The sequence below is a fragment of the Aplidium turbinatum genome, chromosome 8 (genome assembly GCF_918807975.1).
Source record: "Aplidium turbinatum chromosome 8, kaAplTurb1.1, whole genome shotgun sequence".
Classification (NCBI taxonomy): Eukaryota; Metazoa; Chordata; class Ascidiacea; order Aplousobranchia; family Polyclinidae; genus Aplidium; species Aplidium turbinatum.
In genome coordinates this window covers 13,700,654-13,721,263 of record NC_137479.1, presented here as the reverse complement: position 1 = coordinate 13,721,263, position 20,610 = coordinate 13,700,654, and the positions used below count along the sequence as shown (strand labels likewise).

At 37.4% G+C, this 20,610-nt stretch overlaps 1 protein-coding gene across 1 annotated transcript; it reads right to left on the bottom strand.

Annotated features, from left to right (window-relative positions):
* Nucleotides 1-2,406: 2,406 nt before the first annotated feature.
* On the bottom strand, nt 2,407-15,742 carry LOC145775077 (neuroplastin-like). Its single transcript, XM_082586273.1, has 6 exons — nt 15,614-15,742; nt 14,635-14,877; nt 8,839-8,978; nt 7,845-8,000; nt 5,750-5,879; nt 2,407-2,662 (listed from the first exon to the last, which is right to left on the bottom strand). The coding sequence occupies exons 1-6, from the start codon at nt 15,675-15,677 to the stop codon at nt 2,571-2,573; spliced, it is 825 nt and encodes a 274-aa protein (XP_082442399.1). The 5' UTR covers nt 15,678-15,742; the 3' UTR covers nt 2,407-2,570.
* Nucleotides 15,743-20,610: the final 4,868 nt, after the last annotated feature.

The window sequence follows — 20,610 nt, the reverse complement described above, 5'->3', positions numbered from 1 at the left end:
ATCGATGAGCAATTAACAAGAGTTGCAAAAGTGGTTGTCCCTACAAATTCATGGATTTTAAATATTTCGATCGCGTAACCCAGCATGCAATATCGGTTTGCAGACGTTGAATGGTCCGGTTTCGCTCGTTGAGACATAACACATCAATGTCAGGCTAAACTTTAAAGTTTTTAATGTTCAGCTAAACTGAATGGTGAATGCTACATTCAAGCTGGGACAGTCTAACTTGTTCAAAGCTATATTCCACATAAATTTTTAAAAAATCAGCAGTTTTGCAAAAGCGCTTCATTGTACCATAGGTAAAATAAAATTTTAAGCGACGCCATATATATACAGTATAAATACAGTATGTGAGTAGCTACCGTTACTACTCGACGTTGCACGAGTCATAAAAACTAATTTTCTTTGGGAAACGAATTCTATTACGCAGAAACTTAAACCATGCGCAAATCCACGCAAGGAACACATACACGATTTGGGTGGAATACACATACACGAACAAGAATCTGATGACAGTGAATAAAAAAAAAAAAACGATGCAAATAAAATTCATTTAGAAAGTCGTTTCAATTTACCCCGATACATGTGAAATTGCTCGACGGTTCTGGTCTTGCACATAACGAGATAAGATCAGGCAAAGAAAGATGACAAAACAGGTAAGTTTGAAGTTTGCTACCGCAAATGCAATGATCAAAATTCAAAAAACAGGCAGTAAAAATAATGATGTGTATTAACGTGCCCAAGCTTACAAGCAATATATTTGATGTAATTACTGCATTCAAAACACTCCGTGTGAAGAGATATGATTCGAAAATCAAAAAGAATGTTTTTAAACTGCGGTCGATTAAACAATTCAGTCTGTTGAGAATCCATCTGTGGAACGTGCCCAAGCTTACAAGCAATATATTTGATGTAATTACTGCATTCAAAACACTCCGTGTGAAGAGATATGATTCGAAAATCAAAAAGAATGTTTTTAAACTGCGGTCGATTAAACAATTCAGTCTGTTGAGAATCCATCTGTGGTTGAAAACTCAAACACAACAGGATATCAAAAAAGAAAATATGTTTCAAGCCAATCACGAGCTATTCAACGCCACAAGCCAGCATTAAAATAAGTCTTGACAACATTCAACAAATGTACCAAAACACTGACTATACAAATATGTCATTGAGTTTTAGACGAAAACAAACGTTGTGTTGACGACAATCACTATTCGATGACAAGTTTGTGTTGTGCTGACGCCACCGTTGTTTCTCTCAGTTGAACCGGCGGCGTTGATGACAATGCAGTCATTTAAAAAGTGACGCAATTGTATGACGACTTTTGCACCATACAGTTCGCTAAATGACATACAATTTATGCTATTCAATTTAAATCATACTTGAACATTTGTAAAACCAACAGCGCTTAGTTGTATAGCGCTTGGCTTTTGCTTAATAAATCGATCAGAGGTCATGCATTGCGCATTTGTGCTATTACTTAATTAACTTTAGGCAGAATGATAGAGGTTGAACTTTTGCTGAAGTTCACATTGCGCGATGCTTGTCTATCAGCATCACACATATGATTATGTGCGTGGAATTATCACTGAACTTGAACTTATTTTCAAGTCATCACGTCGGGGTAAAGGTTATTAGCAAACAACAAACGAGTAGAAAGTTGGTTCGGTGTTTTTACCGTTAACCATCAAGGGCCAGAATAACCCAGACAGCAAATTAGTTGTTTTTTTTTACATTGATTCAACGTCTGAAAACGTTGCATCAATGTAAAAAACCGACTAGTTTGCAGTCTGAGATTGTTGAGATTAATTTTTTTGATGACTTTAGTTATTTTCTTACAGTTGGCTTTCAAACAATTGACACAAGAGAAGACAGTGACGTCGCCAGTCTTGTCAGCAACAACAGCACGCGCATGACGTCAAAATTATGGTCGCGCAGACCTCGCCATTTTTTGTTGTCGCGCACAAAGATAAAAAGATCTCAACAAAATAAATTTGTCATGAAAGACAACCATGACAGAAACAGCTCGATCAACAAAACATGCTCTATATGACTTTGCTTTAATGTTATTTTACGCGTAGTTTTGTTTGCAATGTTCCACAACGATATAAAAAAAATATTGTGAGTAAGGGTTATGCAAAAACAATAATCCAAATGTTAGAACCAACTCAGCCAACAAAATTAGTCGTATTTTCATTTATTAAACATCTGCTCCCTTAAATCAATGTGGATTGATTAATTTTGTTAGCTAGATTAGACATCGCCGAACATCAGCAAGTAGAACGTTTGTACAATGCAATGATGTCTGACGGAGATTTTAATTTCAAAAATACTTTTTTCCTTTACTATCGTAGGTTAACAGATCTTCACAAACTCTCGGAGAAACATTTCCGAAGCAACACTGCAACTATATGTATTGACAAATAAACTACAAGTGTGTACGAGAAAACAATGACATCAAATTTAAGCATGCTCATAATTCGTCTTGATAGAACAAAAGTACGGAAGAAATTGATACAGTAACTTTTGATTGACGGACAAAATAAACTCGAATCGAGTCAAAGATCTCAACTTCTTTCACCTCGAAATCTGACGCTTGGATTGATCGCATCCTGAGAAGTTTCAGAAGAGTTGGAGTCTTGGAAAGGGCTTCCGAGGCCTGTTATTTAAAACACATTTAAGCATTCAATTGTGGGTTCTTGATTTAAGATTGCAATTTGCATCATATTAAGTCAAAATGCACTATGTCATACAATGGCATGGGACATCATCATCTGCACGTATAGTGAAACCATAAGTGACAGAAGGCTTACACAGCTGGGAAGCTGAGGTTAAACTGAACGTCAAGGACAGCAGGTAACGACTGCCCTGACCTTAGCCAAACTACCTCGGGGTACGACAAGAGAAAACGTACATAAACCACCATCAATTAATGTTAATGTGCAAAAACTTGTCATTCAGCACTGCGTCGGTACATGGACTTAATGCCGCGATCCCTAGGCCGCAAGGCACGAATGACGCAAAGCCAGAATACCGCAATGCATGAATTATGCGAGAGTTGATTATTTTGTATTAAAATTAATTGTTCTTTTGAGCACGCTAGTAAGTTCATTTGTCACAGTAGCAATTTCATTTTTTATACTTGTAAACAAAAATATAAAATTGCTTTTTGCACTTAACAAAATAAAGATGAAACTTGGCTATTTCTCCCTAAAACTAATTTGCTTTTTTTAAAGTACAGTAGCAGTTTCATTTGCATAGTACAGTGGTTCCCTACCGGGGGGCAATGACGCTGTTTCCAGTGAGTCACCGAGCCAGACATAAATCAGAAGAATAAATTCATAACAATCTTCATACATTCAGGCACTGAATTCTTTGTTTCTTTCATTCATTGTTTCTACGTATCAGCAGAAACTGTGTTGACAAACTATTGTCTTGCAAATTGCAATGCAACATGGCTGTGTGAGTCTGTTCTCATCCTTATTGACTGTAAAATCTATGCAGCGCAACCGACTTTATGTTGAAGACGACATACGCTGAGCACTTTCATCGATTGCGCCCTGAATTCAAAGTATTCAGGACAAGATGCATCAACAATCTTCTCAGTAAATTAATATTTTGTGTTATCGTCACTTCGAGTTTTTCATTGCGTAAGTTAATGAGCCACCACCAAAATCTTCCCAGTTTAATGGGCCATGAGCAGAATAAGGTTGGAAACTGCTGGATAGTAGTAGCGGTAAAACTATGGTTTTGTCACATTGATTTGTCTATTTTTCTTTATCAGCGCCAATGTTAATCACATTGTGCTGCGTTTGAAAACTTTTTCGAAAAGTATAAAAACTGTTTCTGAATCATTTTTTGCGTTTAATTCAAAAATGCAAACAGATTTTTCATTCAGGTCAAGTTGTTTCTCCATCACATTTTTAATCGGTAAATACTAGAACTTGACCATAAAATCGACAAGGAAGAAATTTTAATTTTCAGTTTTAGAAATTTACACTTTTGTTCCTAAGAGCTCATGCTTTACTTTCATCCTTGTCGATTCTATGGTTGGGTTCTGGTGCTTGCCTTTTTAATCATGCTACTTTTGATCGTCATTATGCACAAAGTTGTCGTTGTGATGTCATGAAAACTTAATTCCACTGCCCAATCGTTTTTATGATGTCACAATTCTCACTTCAATTCGCCCAAAATCTAGACCTGAGGAAAGAAAACAGATCATATTTTTAAATTCAGCATTGAAAAGTACACTCGGAGCCGTTAACAGTTTAGCAACTTTAAAATTTACGCAGCACAGTATTATTTTTGTTCACATGACAGTGTAATTGCGTATATGTTTTCAATCTTCTCTGTTAGCCTCTGAATCTTTTCGTGTTGCGTACAATGTGAAAATGGCCACATTTTATAACAAATAATGTTTATTGGATAATGGGTAAAGTCCGTTTTATTTGTTCTTATATTTTGTTAGATTACTTCGGCAATTGCCAACGCCAGATTCGTAGGCTGGCTACGTCACTGCATTCCCTTGAATAACTCTCTAAATAAACAGAAAACAGATGTCATCGTGGGCTTCCAATACCGTCGCCATACAGACAGTTATATTTTAATCATGAAACGCTGTTTGACAGCGAGTCCAAACTTTATCGGTCTTCGAAAACAAAATAGTGCAACTGACCTCTTGTGTTGTTCCTGAAGCAGCAAGGAACGAGATTAACTGCGGGAAGCCAGACTTACACTTCGAGTTTGCCAAACGTTTCTGATTAGTAAGAGTTCCCTGCAGACGTGTCTATTAGGTTTGAAAACCAACCAATGAATTAGTGTGGCAGCTTCATCTTTATTTTGTTAAATGGAAAATTTTTTATAATTTTCTTTATGGAGAACATGAAAATTGCACTCGCGGCAAATAAAATTATTACCGTATTAAAAAAACAAACCCAAAAAAATGCATTTTAGTCAGAAATAACCAAGTAGTCTCATCTTTATTTTGTTTAGTGGAAAACATTTTTTTATATATTTTTGTTTGCGCAAAAATTGAAATTGCTATCGTGACAAATGAAATTACTACCGAATTCAAAAGAACAATTAATTTCAGTACAAAATAATCAAATCTCGCGTCATTCATGTATTGCGGCATTTAGGTCATGCGTCGTTCATGTCTTACGTCGTTCGTGTTTTGCGGACTAAGGATCGCGTCATTCGGACCACGGCATAAAGTCGTGTATCCCGCTGCGTTGCTGGCAGGCTGCAGTTGAGAAACAGAGGCTGGCAATGACTGATTTGGAAACAAGTGTCCAGATATTTCAATTAAATTTTAAAACGCGTGAGCTGTAATCAAAAAGTTTCAGTGTCCTCAACCCAATGTTATTGAATCAGCTGCAGCTTTATATAAGCAATGAAACATATGGTAGGTAACTACCATCAACACTTGCCAATTTTTTTGTTAAAGCAATGTTTTATGTCAATATCATTGCCATCTTCAGTTAGAAAAAAAAAACAAAGAAGGTCATGGTCAATATCAAGCAAAACGCAATTGCACAATGCACATACAAAAAAGAGCACGTAAGATATGAAACCTTACGAAAAAGAGATTTCCAACGTTGCCTGCTACACAAAACTGTGTAGCAGGCAGGCAAACTGTGTAAACTACTACTTGACCATACTACACATGGCAAACTACACATGGCATACTACACAGGCAAACTACACAAAACTGTGTAGCAGGCAAACTGTATTTTGTGTACTGTACCTTTTTCCGCAGTTGCTGATTTCCTTTTGACAACTACTATGATGCAAACGATGATAAGAATTTCACATACAATTCCTAAGAAAGGCCACAATGGAGCCAACCTCCCATGAATGCGAATCAACACATGAGCCTTTGAAGAAAAGTGTAAAGCGTGTTACAATCTGGTACATTTCTGCTCCAATATATACCACAAGTTTACCATAAAATCTAAACATTCATACTTTATATCACAGTGGTTCTCAACCTTTTTGTTTTGGCGGACCCCTTTGGTACGTTCGAAGCGGTCGCGGACCCTTAAAAAAAAATTATCTGAAATTTTGGTATATCGCTTCTCCTATAATGGAATCAAATGTTTCATAAGTTTCGAAACGACACACTTAGAAAAATTTGCTGAACTCGCAACGCACTTATGACGATTGATGACATTGACGAAATTATGTTATGAGCTTTATGTTGGCACACAGCATCAAAAATCAGCAATCTACATGTTGATTTGATGTTTTTCAATAGATTTTATCAAAAATCAATAGCATTTTGCGACCGTTACAAACAATTTCTCCGTTTTTTCATTTCTAATCAATATTAATTCGTTATAATGTTTGTCATTGCAAAATTGTGAGTGGTGATAGACTGCTGACTGCTGAGAAGAAGAAGACTGCTGACTAACGTTTGCATTTCTAAGTTAAGCATTGATCAAATGAATTAAGTTGAACAAAGCCTTATTAAAAAATTAATCCATTTATATGATACTTTTTTCGTTAAGAAACAAAATCTTTGTGCAAACCTTTAAACTTTCAAAGGACATCGCACAAGTTCGTTGGGAAGTACAGTTTGAAAATCACGGTAATACACAAATAAAGCACAACCAACCAATTTTTTAATTTCGTGATTTATTAATCATACTCCAAACTCGGAAATTTTCACGGACTCCCTGAAATCGCTTCGGTTGAGAGCCACTCATATATCAGATCTTATGTATGTCAAATATGCCTTATGTATGTCAAAATATAATAAGATAATTTCATTGATTACAAAAATAAAGCTTAACTCTGCAATCTTAAATCGTAAGTGTTGAAAAACATTGAAGAATTTGCTACGGCCATGAACTCTGTGTGCCCGCCACAAAAGAGGCCAACTGTCTCAAAGAACCAGCTAGCAGAATCAGTTCTTTTGATCGGCATGTTTCAATGTCATTGGACGTTACCAATTTAGAATGTTACCAAACTGTAACAACAATCAAAGCCTTGGGGGATTATCGCTCAAGTTTGGCAATTATAATTCAAGATCAATACCGGAGAGAAAAATCTTCAGGCCATCCCTATCCCGAGTGTACCAAGCTTAGTTACACAAATACACTTTCTCTGTGTTACAAGCTATAAAGTAACAGTGACATTAACTTTTTTGCAACAATGCTTAGTACCCGAGGATTGCAGACAGCACGCAATAGGTTGTCGAACCCTAAGCTTCTATTCGAATAAAACTAAGGGTACGAATACCAATCAAATAGGCATGAAATTTCTTACCAAAAAGATTTCCGGATTGCATTTTGACAATTTACATCAAAACTAATCATAAATTTGTAGCTTATACACATATTTTCAGAAAACCATTTTACCATGGGCAGCGTAACTATGAACCGTTGTTACCAGGGTTTTTTTTCAGTCATTGACCGATTTTTTAGCAAAATGTCGGAAAAGTCAATTCGGTCAAAATGTCCGAAAAAATATATAGTCAATTCGCTGATGAACGTTGAAGAAACGTTTGTCTGTTCTAACTTGTCTCAGATAAAACACGACAACGTTTCTCAGCGAAACTTAATGTTGTAGCTAGTCAGGAAATGCAAATTTTGGTTTGTATCAATGTATCAGCTACTTGAAAGGAAACAGTTTCATCAGAAAAAATGACCAAAATAAATAAAAAATGAATGAATTTTACAAATCATTTCGGACAAATGACCGAAAAGTCTCAGCGAAAAAAAAACAGGTTGTTACACATGTTTAATTGCTATAACTGGATGTGACTTCAATCATCAAGAATAGCAAAATCACGCAGAATGTGCACATGCACTTAAACCAGAAACTACTAAGGTACTTACTGAATCTGTAGAATTTGGTTCTTTCCTTTCAGCAATACAGCTGTAGGTACCTCTGTCCGAAAACGCCACAATAGATACAGTTAAAATGGACCATCCAGGCACAGTTTCTTTGATAGAAAATTTGTTGCTGTCAGTTCCAGATAAGTTCACGGGATTCTGAAATGTTTTTCATCATAAAACTGCTTTTTCAGTGACAACATTTAAAATTTTTATTGATTTATGGAAATTAAAACACAATATATACATAATTACATATATAGCTATTTCTGAGATGCATTTTACCCGTAAACATAAACTGTGCCAGTGTGCCAAGGGATTACAAAATTCTAAAAACTCTGCGTTCTAGAACTTTGCCTAATTTTGAGGCTATTTTTTATAGCTGTGGATTTTTATTTTTCTAAACTTTGGCATATCGTCTGGTGAAGCTTATGATTGAAGTCTGTGGGAGATTATCAAAGTTTTTATTCCTATTTATGCCTGACGAACTATCCAAAAAAATGTTCCCAAACCAAACTATCTATTTTCCAGGTCAAGTGTATTCAATGTATGGTCTGATTTTGCAGTTTCATTGATTTACTCTCTTCATAGTGACAACTTCAACAAGAAAATTTCTTTAACTTTAAACTTCTTCAGTTCGGAGAAGGTGTTAAAGTTTTACTTTAGATTTAATTTTTAGATACAACAAGATATTCTAAAATCTTGTTTTGCGAAATAACTACTTTCATAAGCTAGGTTTCAATCGCACTGAATGCAGAGCATATCTTTGCAACTACAGGAATACAACGCACATTGCACAAGCTTCGAAGATGTAAAAAACAGCCAACAAAAATCTTTCTCGATAGTGTGTATTAAACTTAAACTATAGCTATATCAGAAAGTCTTCCGCAATACTGGTAGCTGAGTAATTGACAAAAAATTCAAGAGCTGGTATTGAGATAAACAATAAAACAACAAACAAATGTTTTCCATTAAGCATTTGTGCCTTCATACATACCAAGCTATCAGTGAAATCAACTGTCCAAGTTATGGAAGAACGTGGATATGAAAAAGCAAAACACTCCACAGTCTGATTTACAGATCCTTCTGTCCATACAATTGATCTTCCAGTATGAGGTATAAATGGTTTAGAAAAATCTGAAAAAAGACCATTGCTACAATCATCAGTGCTCTCTATTCACTTCTCATTAAAAAAACAACAATTCTCTATTGGTGGCACACTGCAGAGTTGAATCAACAAACAAAACAGTGGGATAAACTATATCGCTTCATCTAAAGAGGACTAATATTTAATATTTAAGAGTATCTAATTTTGCAACTGGTTGCATGACAATGAGGTAAGAGTATGTGCCTGGTTCTAACATGAACTTCAGTCCAATACCAACAGAGAGCATGTAGTCATGTCTCAGAAAGACAGATAAAGGCATTCTTCAAGATGAACATAAGGACTAGTTATTCTACAGTAGGCTACGTCCATTTACGGGTCTGCTACTATTCGGCTATTTCCCTATTCAGCTACAGTCCAATTCGGCTAGTTCTCTATTCGGCTACAGTTTTGAATTGTAAAAAGGATGGGAAAGATATTGTAGGGGGAAGATGTATAAGGAGTGGAGATGGGAAATTGCATTTCAGCCCGGAAAGCAGAGGAGAAGTGTGGAAGGAACATATGGAAAATGTTATGAATAAGGAGAATGTATGGGATCATATGACAGAGGTTGATCTGGTGGAGGGTCCAGTGGGAAAGGTTACTCGTGATGAAGTGGTGGAGGCAATGGGACAAATGAAACTGCATAAAGCAGCTGGTCCATCAGAAGTGAGCGTAGAGATGATAAAAGCAAGTGGAGAGTTGGGAATTGAAGTAATGCTACAACTTAGCCAAAGGGTATTAGATGGAGAGGGAATGCCGGAGGAGTGGAAGCATAGATACTTATTGTTGTTCCACTGTTCAAGAGATAAGGGGATGTGAGAAGTTGCAGTGCATATAGAGGTGTAAAACTACTAGAGCATGGAATGAAAATTGTGGAGCGAATACTAGAAAAGAGGTTGAGAACATTGGTGAAATTAAATGATATGCAGTTTGGATTTATGCCAGGAAAAGGTACAGTGGATGCTCTGTTTATATTGAGAAGAATGCAGGAAGAATACCGAGAGAAGCAGAGAAAACTATATATGTGTTTCGTCGACTTAGAAAAGGCATTTGACAGAGTACCAAGGAAAGTGATGGAATGGGCAATGAGGAAAAGAGGTATACCGGAGGTATTAGTGAGAGCTGTGATGTCTATGTATGAGGATGCAAGAACAAAAGTGAGAGTTGGATCAAATTATTCAAACGAGTTTTCTGTGAAGGTTGGTGTACACCAGGGATCAGTTTTGTCACCTCTGATATTTGCTATTGTGGTTGAAGTTGTAACTGAAGGAGTGAGGGAGGGCTTATTGAGTGAAATTTTGTATGCAGACGACCTGGTCTTGACAAGTAATAGTATGGAGGGAATGGAGAGAAAGTTTGAGAAATAGAAAGAAGCATTTGAAACCAAGGGTATGAAGGTGAATCTTGAAAAAACAAAAGTGATGGTGAGTGGAGCAGAAGGAACAGTTGTTGAGAGCAAAGTAGATCCCTGTGGAATATGTGGCAAGAGAGTGATGAAAAATTCAATGCAATGCAAGGAATGTGGAAAGTGGGTACATGCAAGATGTGCTAATGTCAAGAGAGTCGCAACAAGATTGGCGAAGTGTTTTGTTTGTGGGAAATGCAGTAAAGGAAGGAATGAAGTGGAAGGCCATGATGATGAGTTCTGCCATGGCATCGAAACAGTGACAGACTTCTGTTATCTGGGTGATCGGATAAATGGAAGTGGTGGATGTGAAGCAGCGGTGACAACAAGGGCAAGATTGGGCTGGGCAAAGTTCGGGGAATGTGGGGAAATGTTGTATGGCAGAAAATTTTCACTAAGGATGAAAGGAAAAGTATATCGGAGCTGTGTGCGGCCTGCAATGCTATATGGTAGCGAGACATGGGTATTGAGAGAGAGTGAACTGGCAATCCTGAGAAGAACGGAAAGGTCAATGGTAAGAGCAATGTGTGGGGTGAAAACGAGAAGGGAAAAAAGGACTGAAGAATTGTTGGATATGCTAGAGATGAGAGAGACCATAGACCAACTGGCAAGGGCAAATGGAGTAAGATGGTATGGACATGTGATAAGGAGGGAAGAAGGAAGTTTTCTTAGAAAGGCACTAGATCTAAAGGTGGATGGGAAGAGGAAACGCGGTCGTCCAAGAAGAACGTGGAAACAACAAGTGAAGGATGAGTTTAAAAAAGTCGGACTGAAGGAGGAAGATGCAAGGGACAGGGTGAAATGGAGAAAAGGGATTAAGACAATTGCTGCGCGGAAACAATCGGCCACCCCCACTAGTGGGGAACAAACCGACGATGGATTATGATGATGATGTCATAGGCACCGACTTTTCAAAAAACTTTAGGGGACGAGAAAGGTGATGACGTCATAACCATATTGCTATTTTACTCAATTAAAGTAGTCTTTGATTAAGCTTATAGTGTCTTGTTTATATTGACACCTAGGTCGCAAACCGAATTTATTAGAACCGCTGCTTGAAAGGATTAGTTTTACGGATGCAGTATGCTTGTCGCCTAGTGGTAAAAATTTTGATATTGTTAGCTCATAATAGGAACAGTTGGAAAACAAGCCGATTCATTTCCTTTTCGTGCGAGTGAATAACAACGATCAAGACAGTGAAGTTATCGAAATAAAACGCAAAAAATAATGATTTCAAGCAGAGTGGAAACCCGCTAACAGTTTTATTAACCTTGTATCGCACGTTTTGCTAATTACTTACCGTCAAAGCGTTAACAACAGCAAAGTGTTTTCTCTTCTGTCTTTTATCGAAAGTCTTTACAGTCTTTTATCAAATACCGTATATACTCGAGTATAAGTCAAGATGTTCACAAGTGAATTTCACCTCAAAAAGACAGGTTCAACCTATACATACGGGTCTGCTACTATTCGGTGAGTCCGATTCGGTGAGTCTGATTCGGTGAGTTTCTAACTTCTAACCCCTAACCCTAAAACGGCAATGATAATTAGGCTACGGTACCCAATAATTTAAAAAAAAAAATTGAAAAAATCCCCTGTTAAGGGATCGGACTCACCGAATCGGACTAACCGAATCGGACTCACCGAATCGGACTCACCGAAACGGGCCATTCCGTATACATACCAGGGTTGTTGGTATTCTACCCGACCCAAAAAAACCCGGGTGGTTTTTTTTAATAAAACCCACTTAAAAAAACCCATAAAAAAAACCCAGAGCATCATATTTGTCCAGTTTTTATTGGAAAATTAAAAAAATTTACAAAAACACAACAAGGCACTTACAACAAACTTTAAATTAGGACTTAAGGATGTGATTGTGAAGTAATTTCCAAGAATAAACTGAAAACGTAGTGGATATTGCACAGTACACAAAAATCAAGTAATGCCACTTTGTGTATACTACACTAAAACTCATTTATGCAAGAAGGCCTTATAGTTAAATTGGTGAAAGTACTACTCTACTGTAGTCTGTATATATGATGTGAAATGCAATTTAGGAGGCTATTTACCAATTACAGATTCTGGATTCTAACGCATGGCTATTTCAGAGCATTTGCCTAATTGGCCACGCAATCGCTCAATTGCTCATCCATTACTATATATAATATATATATAAATGATAAAAAATATTTAAACATGATGGCATAAATGCTCCTTGCCTTCAAATCTAAACAAATGATGCAATAATGTGATTTCTACCACGGTAGCATCAACTTGGTATAGAAATCAGTGGATGATGCAACATCCAACTTGATCTTGAAACTAATGGATGATGCAACATTCAAGCAACAACAGCCCTAGTGCATTATTTTATTGAGTTATGCAAGCATGTACTGTGAGTGAAAGGCACTTCACTCGTAAAAAGTAGTTTTGAGGTGAAATAAGCATGAATCTACTTTTTTTGCATCTTTTTTAAAAAAAAACAATAAAACCCAAAAAACCCCGGGTTTTTTTAAAAAAACCCGGGCGGGTTGGGCTTTTTTAAAAAAACCCGGGTTTTTCTCAACCCTGATACATACGGTACCTGGGGCGGGTCTGCTACTATTCGGTGAGTCCGATTCGGTGAGTCTGATTCGGTGAGTTCCTAACCTCTAACCCTAAAACGGCAATGATAATTAGGCTACGGTACCCAATAATTTAAAAAAAAAAATTGAAAAAATCCCCTGTTAAGGGATCGGACTCACCAAATCGGACTAACCGAATCGGACTCACCGAATGGGACTCACCGAAACGGGCCATTCCGTATACATACGGTACCTGGGACGGGTCTGCTACTATTCGGTGAGTCCGATTCGGTGAGTCTGATTCGGTGAGTTCCTAACCTCTAACCCTAAAACGGCAATGATAATTAGGCTACGGTACCCAATAATTTAAAAAAAAAAATTGAAAAAATTCCCCGTTAAGGGATCGGACTCACCGAATCGGACTCACCGAAACGGGCCATTCCGACCTGGGACAAGCTATTGTCTCCAGCTCGGCAGTTTTCAAAATGAACGCATTTTTACTGCCGCAAAATCATTGTTGACGTAGGTTACGGACTACGGAGTTTGAAACGGCGTCGAAAAGTAAAAGTTTTGAATACGTTTATTTCCAGTGGTTCGAACTTAAATTTCAAATTTAATGATTTCTTGTCAATTGTAAACTTTATGCACTTGTTGAGCAATATGCAAAGCTCACGAGACAAAACAGAAAGAGCTGTTTTAAGAAATCGATTTTTTTATTTTTGCGTGTAGGATATAATCGTTCTTATTAAGTAACATTCCATGATCGTTGAAGTCGATGTCAAACCTAAGCGGTCGCATAAAACAATGATGTCAGGTTCGCTAGGTGATAATAGCGGTAAGAGACGTCGTTAATGCAGGCAATATCTGCGGCCAAGACTATTAAACACCTTTTTTTTATCGGTTTTCAATTTAATTCTCACACATTGCGAACAAAACAAGCGTTCTGTTGAATCATAATTGATCTCACAGCGGAAAAACCGCGTTGAAAATAGCGCATCTAATTTAGCTGGTTTACTTAATGCAGTGAATAGTTACGTGACTATTCCAGCAGCATAAGTTACTCAATCATCTACTTTGAAATTTCCATACCGTATGAGAAAGCCATGCGATCAGCTGCTGTTTCGCGGGCAAGAGCAACGTAGGCTATTTTTCGCTTTTGGCACTCTTTAAGTCCATTTAAAAACTTTAAATGATATGATATAAATCTCTTTCGCGAAGTGTTTTATCTTTGAAACACCACTTGCAATAACCATTTTTGCTGCTCCTGGTTAGTGGTTAGGTCTAAACCCCACTCATCTAAAGCTTCGATAATTTCAACTATAAAAGAAACAATATTGTGGAATAAAATACAAAATACAATTCAAAACTGTAGCCGAATAGAGAACTAGCCTAATCGGACTAGCCGAAACGGGCCATTCCGTCCATTTATAATAATTAACTAATTACTTCACAGCTTTAATCGCTACACAAATGCTGTCCGAATAAAACTCCAAATGTTGCAAGCAATCCATTCATACGTGTTATGTAATTTAAATTAACAACATTTGGAGAGTGAATCAAAATTAATCATAAATCACAGTGTGAACTTTTTTATAACAAAATACCACAATACTTTCAACAAAATAACTTGCAAATGAAAACACAATAAAACTGATATCCACAAATTTTAGAAGAACCTACTCCAAGCAATAAACTTGCAAATGACAGAGCCTTCAACTGCGCAATCATAAGTTCCAGTTTGATCAGATGAAGAAATCACAAAAGTGATGTTATTAGTTGGAATCATTTTTTTATCTTCAGAAGATGAGGACTGGAAACTCCATGTAAGTGTTGCACTACTATTTGAGACAGTACAATTGAGAAGTATCATATTTGTTTCAGTTGCCTTTGAAATGTCCACTTTTGTAGGGATGACATCGTTTCCTGACAAGTGTCAAATAAGGTATATAATAGTATACTAGTATATATACATAAATTACGCTATAGGAAACTTACTTGCTAAGCATATCTTTTACTTTATGTGGCACAGCTTATTTTCATTTAAACACATGAGAAAAACATAAAAACAAATATAATGATTTTGATATGTGCAAGCCTATTCACTTCTATTTGAGATAGCAAAAAATTAAATAAACACAAATCTCTTAAAAGGAAGTCATGGTACCGGTACACAAAGATAAAGATTTAGTATAAAATGAATTATGGGTAGCCTATGGCCCTATACAACATTACAACAACATGGATAACTTTTGTGTTGCAGCAAGTGCCTAGTGATAGGAATTAAACATTGGCAAACAAAAGTATCTGTGAAAGGCATAAAAATCTGCAAAAATCAAAGTACAATCTAATGGTGAGATGACCCTGCTACAGGTCAGTTGCAGTCAGCGGTCTAGCGACAAGTCGCCCACAACAGAATGTCCTGATCCAATACTTTTTCAGTCTATTATATGCATTTTATTTAGGTTTACAAATTTCTAATTAACATTCATCAATAAAACTACACTTATGTTTATTTTAGCTGATCTATACGAACAGCAACATAGTTTAATTCCATAATAGCAAAAAACTGAACAGTGAAAGAAATGTCTATGTTTTTATAGTCAGACAAAAATTCAATGCTAATTTATGCACAAAATTTGTAACTCAATATAATTCTCACCTGTCGTTAACCAGTTTAATGTACATATCATCGCTATGCCATAAGAACTTAACATTCGAAACATTTCAAATCACGTGAGCGTAATTGATCAACTGGAAAAAATATGTTTTAAATACTTATATGTGATCTAAAAAATAACAGTGATTATGCAATATTTTAAATTTATTATTTATTTGCATCGGACAAGAATGTCTATATTCAAACAACAAATAAAAAATATACAAATAATAAATGGCATACAATTGCACATACACAGCAACGGTGTAAAAGCAGACGCTCAGTCGCTCATTAGACCCCTATGACTCCCAATATGGCATTTCTTGAATTATGGTCCATGGAAATTGGAAAGGCCCTATAACTCTTGGAAAAGGTGACAACATGCGTTGGTTTGTCATGAAATATTTACTTAAAACATATTTCTCAAAATGATGATAACCAAGGTTGCCAGATGTTTTTAAAAACTACCAGCCCAATTGCTACTGAAAAGTAGCCCAATCATCACAAGTGATCAAACAAGCCCAAAATATGACAAAGCTGTACAAAATATAGTGAAAACCAAAATAACTGTTGGTGAAAAGGGAACAAAACAACGTGAAAAAAAGCAACAACCAAAATTTTCCGGCACCTGCCAAAGTTTTTCTCAACTCTAAAACAAAACTAGCCCAATACAGTGGGAAAACCGTGAAAATGGCAACTCTTATGATATCCAACAGGTTGGATATGTACACAGTGAAATGCAAACTTTCAGCATTTGCTTTTGAAATCCAAGCCTAAATAACCCTCAAACCATAGGCGCCTAACTATTTTTTTGGCCGTGGGGGCGAAAGCGTGTTTCATCAGCAGCAACGTAAATTCAGCGAAATGTCACGCAGATGGATGACGTAATTATGTCGTCACACTAGGATTGCTTTTATTGCCACACTCGGAGTTATCGCTACGTACGACCTACCGTTAATTATTATAAACAAAACTCGACCAAAACACATGCTATGCGTCTGCGTTGGCTAGCGGTTGATGGACTGCGATTCTTTAAGCTAAGCACAACATAAAGTTTAGCAACGAACTAGATTTATTAGCATAAAACAAGAGACGAAAAGGTTTACTAAAAGGTATTGTCTGTAAAGGGAATGAAAATACTAACTTGGTCATATGCTTGAAAATATACCTGTTGAAAGCAAAATCATTCATGTTTACATCAATGCAACAGCACGTCACCTTGAATAAATTTAAAAGTTGCTGATATCCGTAAACAGCCCTTGAAAAATAGTTACGGAGAGACGTTTGATTAAGTTTTCGACTTGACAATGCTCCCTTTTCACTACAATATCGCAACTTATGGCTGACCAGCTTTCAAGTTTCAATTTGCTGTAAAACGCCCGTTTTCGTGTTGCAGATGAAACAAAAGATGCGCATATTCCCCGCCTTTGATCGGGTTTCTATGGCAACGGTCGTGTGTGCGCCATGCAGTTTGCGCGAGTCCATTGTTGCTTTGATTATGCCGCGTGTGCGCAATGCGGTTTGTACCAGCCCTTGTTGCGTTGGTTAGTGGTTACCTCGGGCCGAGACTTCAAGTTCATTTTCACAGCAAGCGATTCACTGCCGCGACAATTCTCTGCAAAGGTTTCGACTTTCGAAAGCGACATCGAGTCTGTTTGCAAGCGCATTAAGCTAAACGCACGCTGCGTCAACGTAGCAAATTATGTTGTTTTTGGGTGCATTCAACATCTGATGACATTGAATCGACGCAAAATGGTAGATTTTTGCTATGTCTCAGGCAGCAAAATCAGTCATTTTTACATTGATTCAACGTCTGCAGACGTTAAATCAATGTAAAAATGACAAATTTTTTTTGTCTGGAGTGGGATTGTAGCCTCGCTACTCGTTCTAGTGATTATTTAGCGCAAAGCTGTTGCGGTTTGCATTTAATAATGTTTTCCTGCTGCCGATCGCTAGTTCATCTATTGTTTTATGTATCAATGCAGCATAAAAAGTTGCTCCCATGCATAAATATGCGTGGGGGCCTGGCCCCCACGGGTTAGGCGCCTATGCCTCAAACTATTTGCAAATTTCACACTTTGCTCATTTTGAATTAGCAAAGTTGTCAGGGAGATTGTATGCATGACTGCATGTAGAATAAGAGCACTGTAGAAACATTTCACTTTATATTTCTTTGTCAAAATGGAGACTTTTTATTGATGCTATTTTACCCCCAAATGGTGTGAAATAAATTATCATCAGAAGGAAAACGTGAATGACAATTTGTAATTTTATTTACGCCCTACCGGTACCATAAGTCGGGTGGCGACGATGTCGTCTAAAACCGGACTTCAAAATAAACCTGGACTTCAAAATAAATCCACATCCCTGAACACAGCTTCAGCTACTGCAATTTGCACTTGCAGTCTTGCAGTTGCAGACGCAGTGCACAATAGAGATGCAGCAAACCCAAAATTTTTATCCGCACACCGCACCGCAACTGAATCACCTATCCGCACACCGCAATTTATCTGGAACTTTTGACACTGCACCGCAAATTACAAAATTTTCAAAAAATGTTTTACGCGTTATTTTTTAGAAAGTCAATTGTGGCAAAAAGCACCCAGGGCATACAACTGGTACCGGTACCCTACCGGTACAGTTGTGCACTATAATAACTAGGCTAACCAGATCATATTCTCTTACCAGCAATGCATCTAAGTTCTAAGACATCATGCTTTTTCAAATAGAATGTTCCTGGATCCAGTATCAGGACTTTTGAACAGTTTTTGTAAGCAATAATGCAATTTTAATGTCAGTGGCTGTATGAACTACACACAACACAGACAGGATGTCAAGAGTAAAACTTATAGCCTGAACTCACTAGGCTAACTGTTACAGTAACTAATGCGGTAGTTGCGCTAGGCCTATAGCCTGGTAACTGAGCTGATCAGCTAGGCTATTAACCAAAAACACTCGTACAGCTTCCTCACAAGCCAGCCCCAAAAACCCCGTCAACTGCAAGCCATTTGCACAGCTTTGAGCTTTCCAGCTTGAGTTTCCGAAAAAAAACTGATTAGTGTTTCCAATTTAAATTTGAAGTTTCATAACTGATTTTCTTGAAAAGTTGAAAGTTTACGTTTACAAAAGTTTAATTTCTTGAAAGTTTACGCGGCAAGCGGCGCGGCGCGGCTTTTTCATTTCATTTTTCCACGCGGCGCGGCGCGGCACGCGGCGAAAAAGTCATAAGCGGCCGCGCACGCGGCGTGGCTTGCATCACTAGTGCACAATATTCGCCCCGATAGCTCAATTGGTTAGCGCGTCACTTCTGGAACGAAGAAGCTTCAAGATCAAGCGGCGCTGGTTCGACTCTCGGGGTATGCGCTTGAGCAACGCACATTAAGGACTGCTCTCCATTCAGCGGTATCTAATGGATGGAAAAGTTCCCCGGCAACAAGACTTCAACAATCGGAAACTTCATTCTGTCAATCTCGGTGACCGGGCCTGCGTCAGTAATTCAAAGCCTCTACAAGTATGCGAAACTGCCAGGATTAAGCTCTGCAAGAAGCTTTCTCAGTCCGAGTATAAAGATTCAATCAATCAATCAAACAATGAATATTGAGTCAATTTGGGTTGAGTGTTGAGCAGCGTTGCCAGGTTATTGCGTCAAAACCAGCAAGTAAATTCATGAAAATCAATCAATCAATCATTTTATTTTTCGTCATTAACGCGTCCGGGACGAAAAAGATACTGTTCCAGACGGTTGTTCGCCTGGTCAAACGTCATGTAGAAACCGTTCGGGTCTACTGAATATTACGTCATGGAAATTCCTAAAACATGAGCCAAAATTGCACAATCGTCCGTAAGACTCGTGTCAAACCTGTTTAAACCTGTTTCAGTTGAAACCTGTTTGGACATGAAATTGCGTCACACGAACTGCTCTCGTGCCTTTGAGTTATCACAAATTTTTCTGATTCATTCTCGAAGTTGTTTGTTGGAAGTCGGTCGCACATTTAACTGGTTTATTTGGTGCTTGCTAGCTGGACAAATTCTCCGTCTTTTAACCAAGTAATCTGTATCGTAGTGACAGTTTTTAGAGGTGCAAGGCGTTGCATTTCGATTTCGATAGCCGCGGGCTAATTTTACAGGAATACACTTTTGAAAAGACGTTTCGAAAGAGTGTTTATTTTTCGGTCACCTACATGCAGACGAACGGATTTGGGAATCTTATGTTACAATTTTCCCACGAAGAGATTATGGTTTAGCGCTGTGACCATAAAAAATAAAAGACGAGTTCTTGTTAGCTGGTGGGCCAAGAAGCACTTGAAGGCATAAAAAATAAAAGACGAGTTCTTGTCAGTTGGTAAGTCAAGAAGAAATTAAAACAAGAAAAATAAAAGACGAGTTCTTGTCAGTTGGTAGGTCAAGAAGAAATTAAAGCAAGAAAAATAAAAAACGATTTGTTAGCTGGTAGGCCAAGAAGCACTTGAAGGCATAAAAATAAACGACGTGTTTGATGTTAGCTAGTGCAGAAGAACTACTTAGAAGTACAAGAAATAATAAAAGAAGATTTGTTGGTTGGTAGTCTACACTCTTACAGAAGCAAAGAAAAGTAAAGACATTTCTTCTCAGTTTGGTACAGAAGAAAAATAACTTTGACATTCATTGGCAAGAAAGAAGATTAAAAGACAATCCATCTGTGCTTGTAGATTCAAGTGGAAGAATCCAAGCAAGTTTTGTAGACTTTAGGACTTCATACCCGTACAGCTACGGTATCGTGCATTTAAATTCTTTTTTGTATTTTTACGGTCTTTGCAGTTAAGTTTTTTATAACTACTGTAGCCTAATAAATTTGTGTGTTTGTGTAACTTCATTTTTTTTTAATTGTTAATTTAGCCCCAACATTTAATATGTCTACACTCGGTGGCGACAAGGACTCGACCGCCGTAGACTCGACTGAGTTTAAGCCTGATGATGTTCTTTGCGGTCGGGCAGGCCATTCTGGGGAGGGACCCAATAAC

What these genes read in the sequence shown, in the direction of transcription:
- LOC145775077 (XM_082586273.1), bottom strand. Translation starts at nt 15,677, where the DNA reads ATGTTTCGAATGTTAAGTTCTTATGGCATAGCGATGATATGTACATTA. An exon ending in ATTAAACTGGTTAACGACAG is followed by an intron (nt 14,878 to 15,613) that starts GTGAGAATTATA and finishes GACACTTGTCAG; the next exon opens with GAAACGATGTCATCCCTACA. An exon ending in TTGCAAGTTTATTGCTTGGA is followed by an intron (nt 8,979 to 14,634) that starts GTAGGTTCTTCT and finishes GTCTTTTTTCAG; the next exon opens with ATTTTTCTAAACCATTTATA.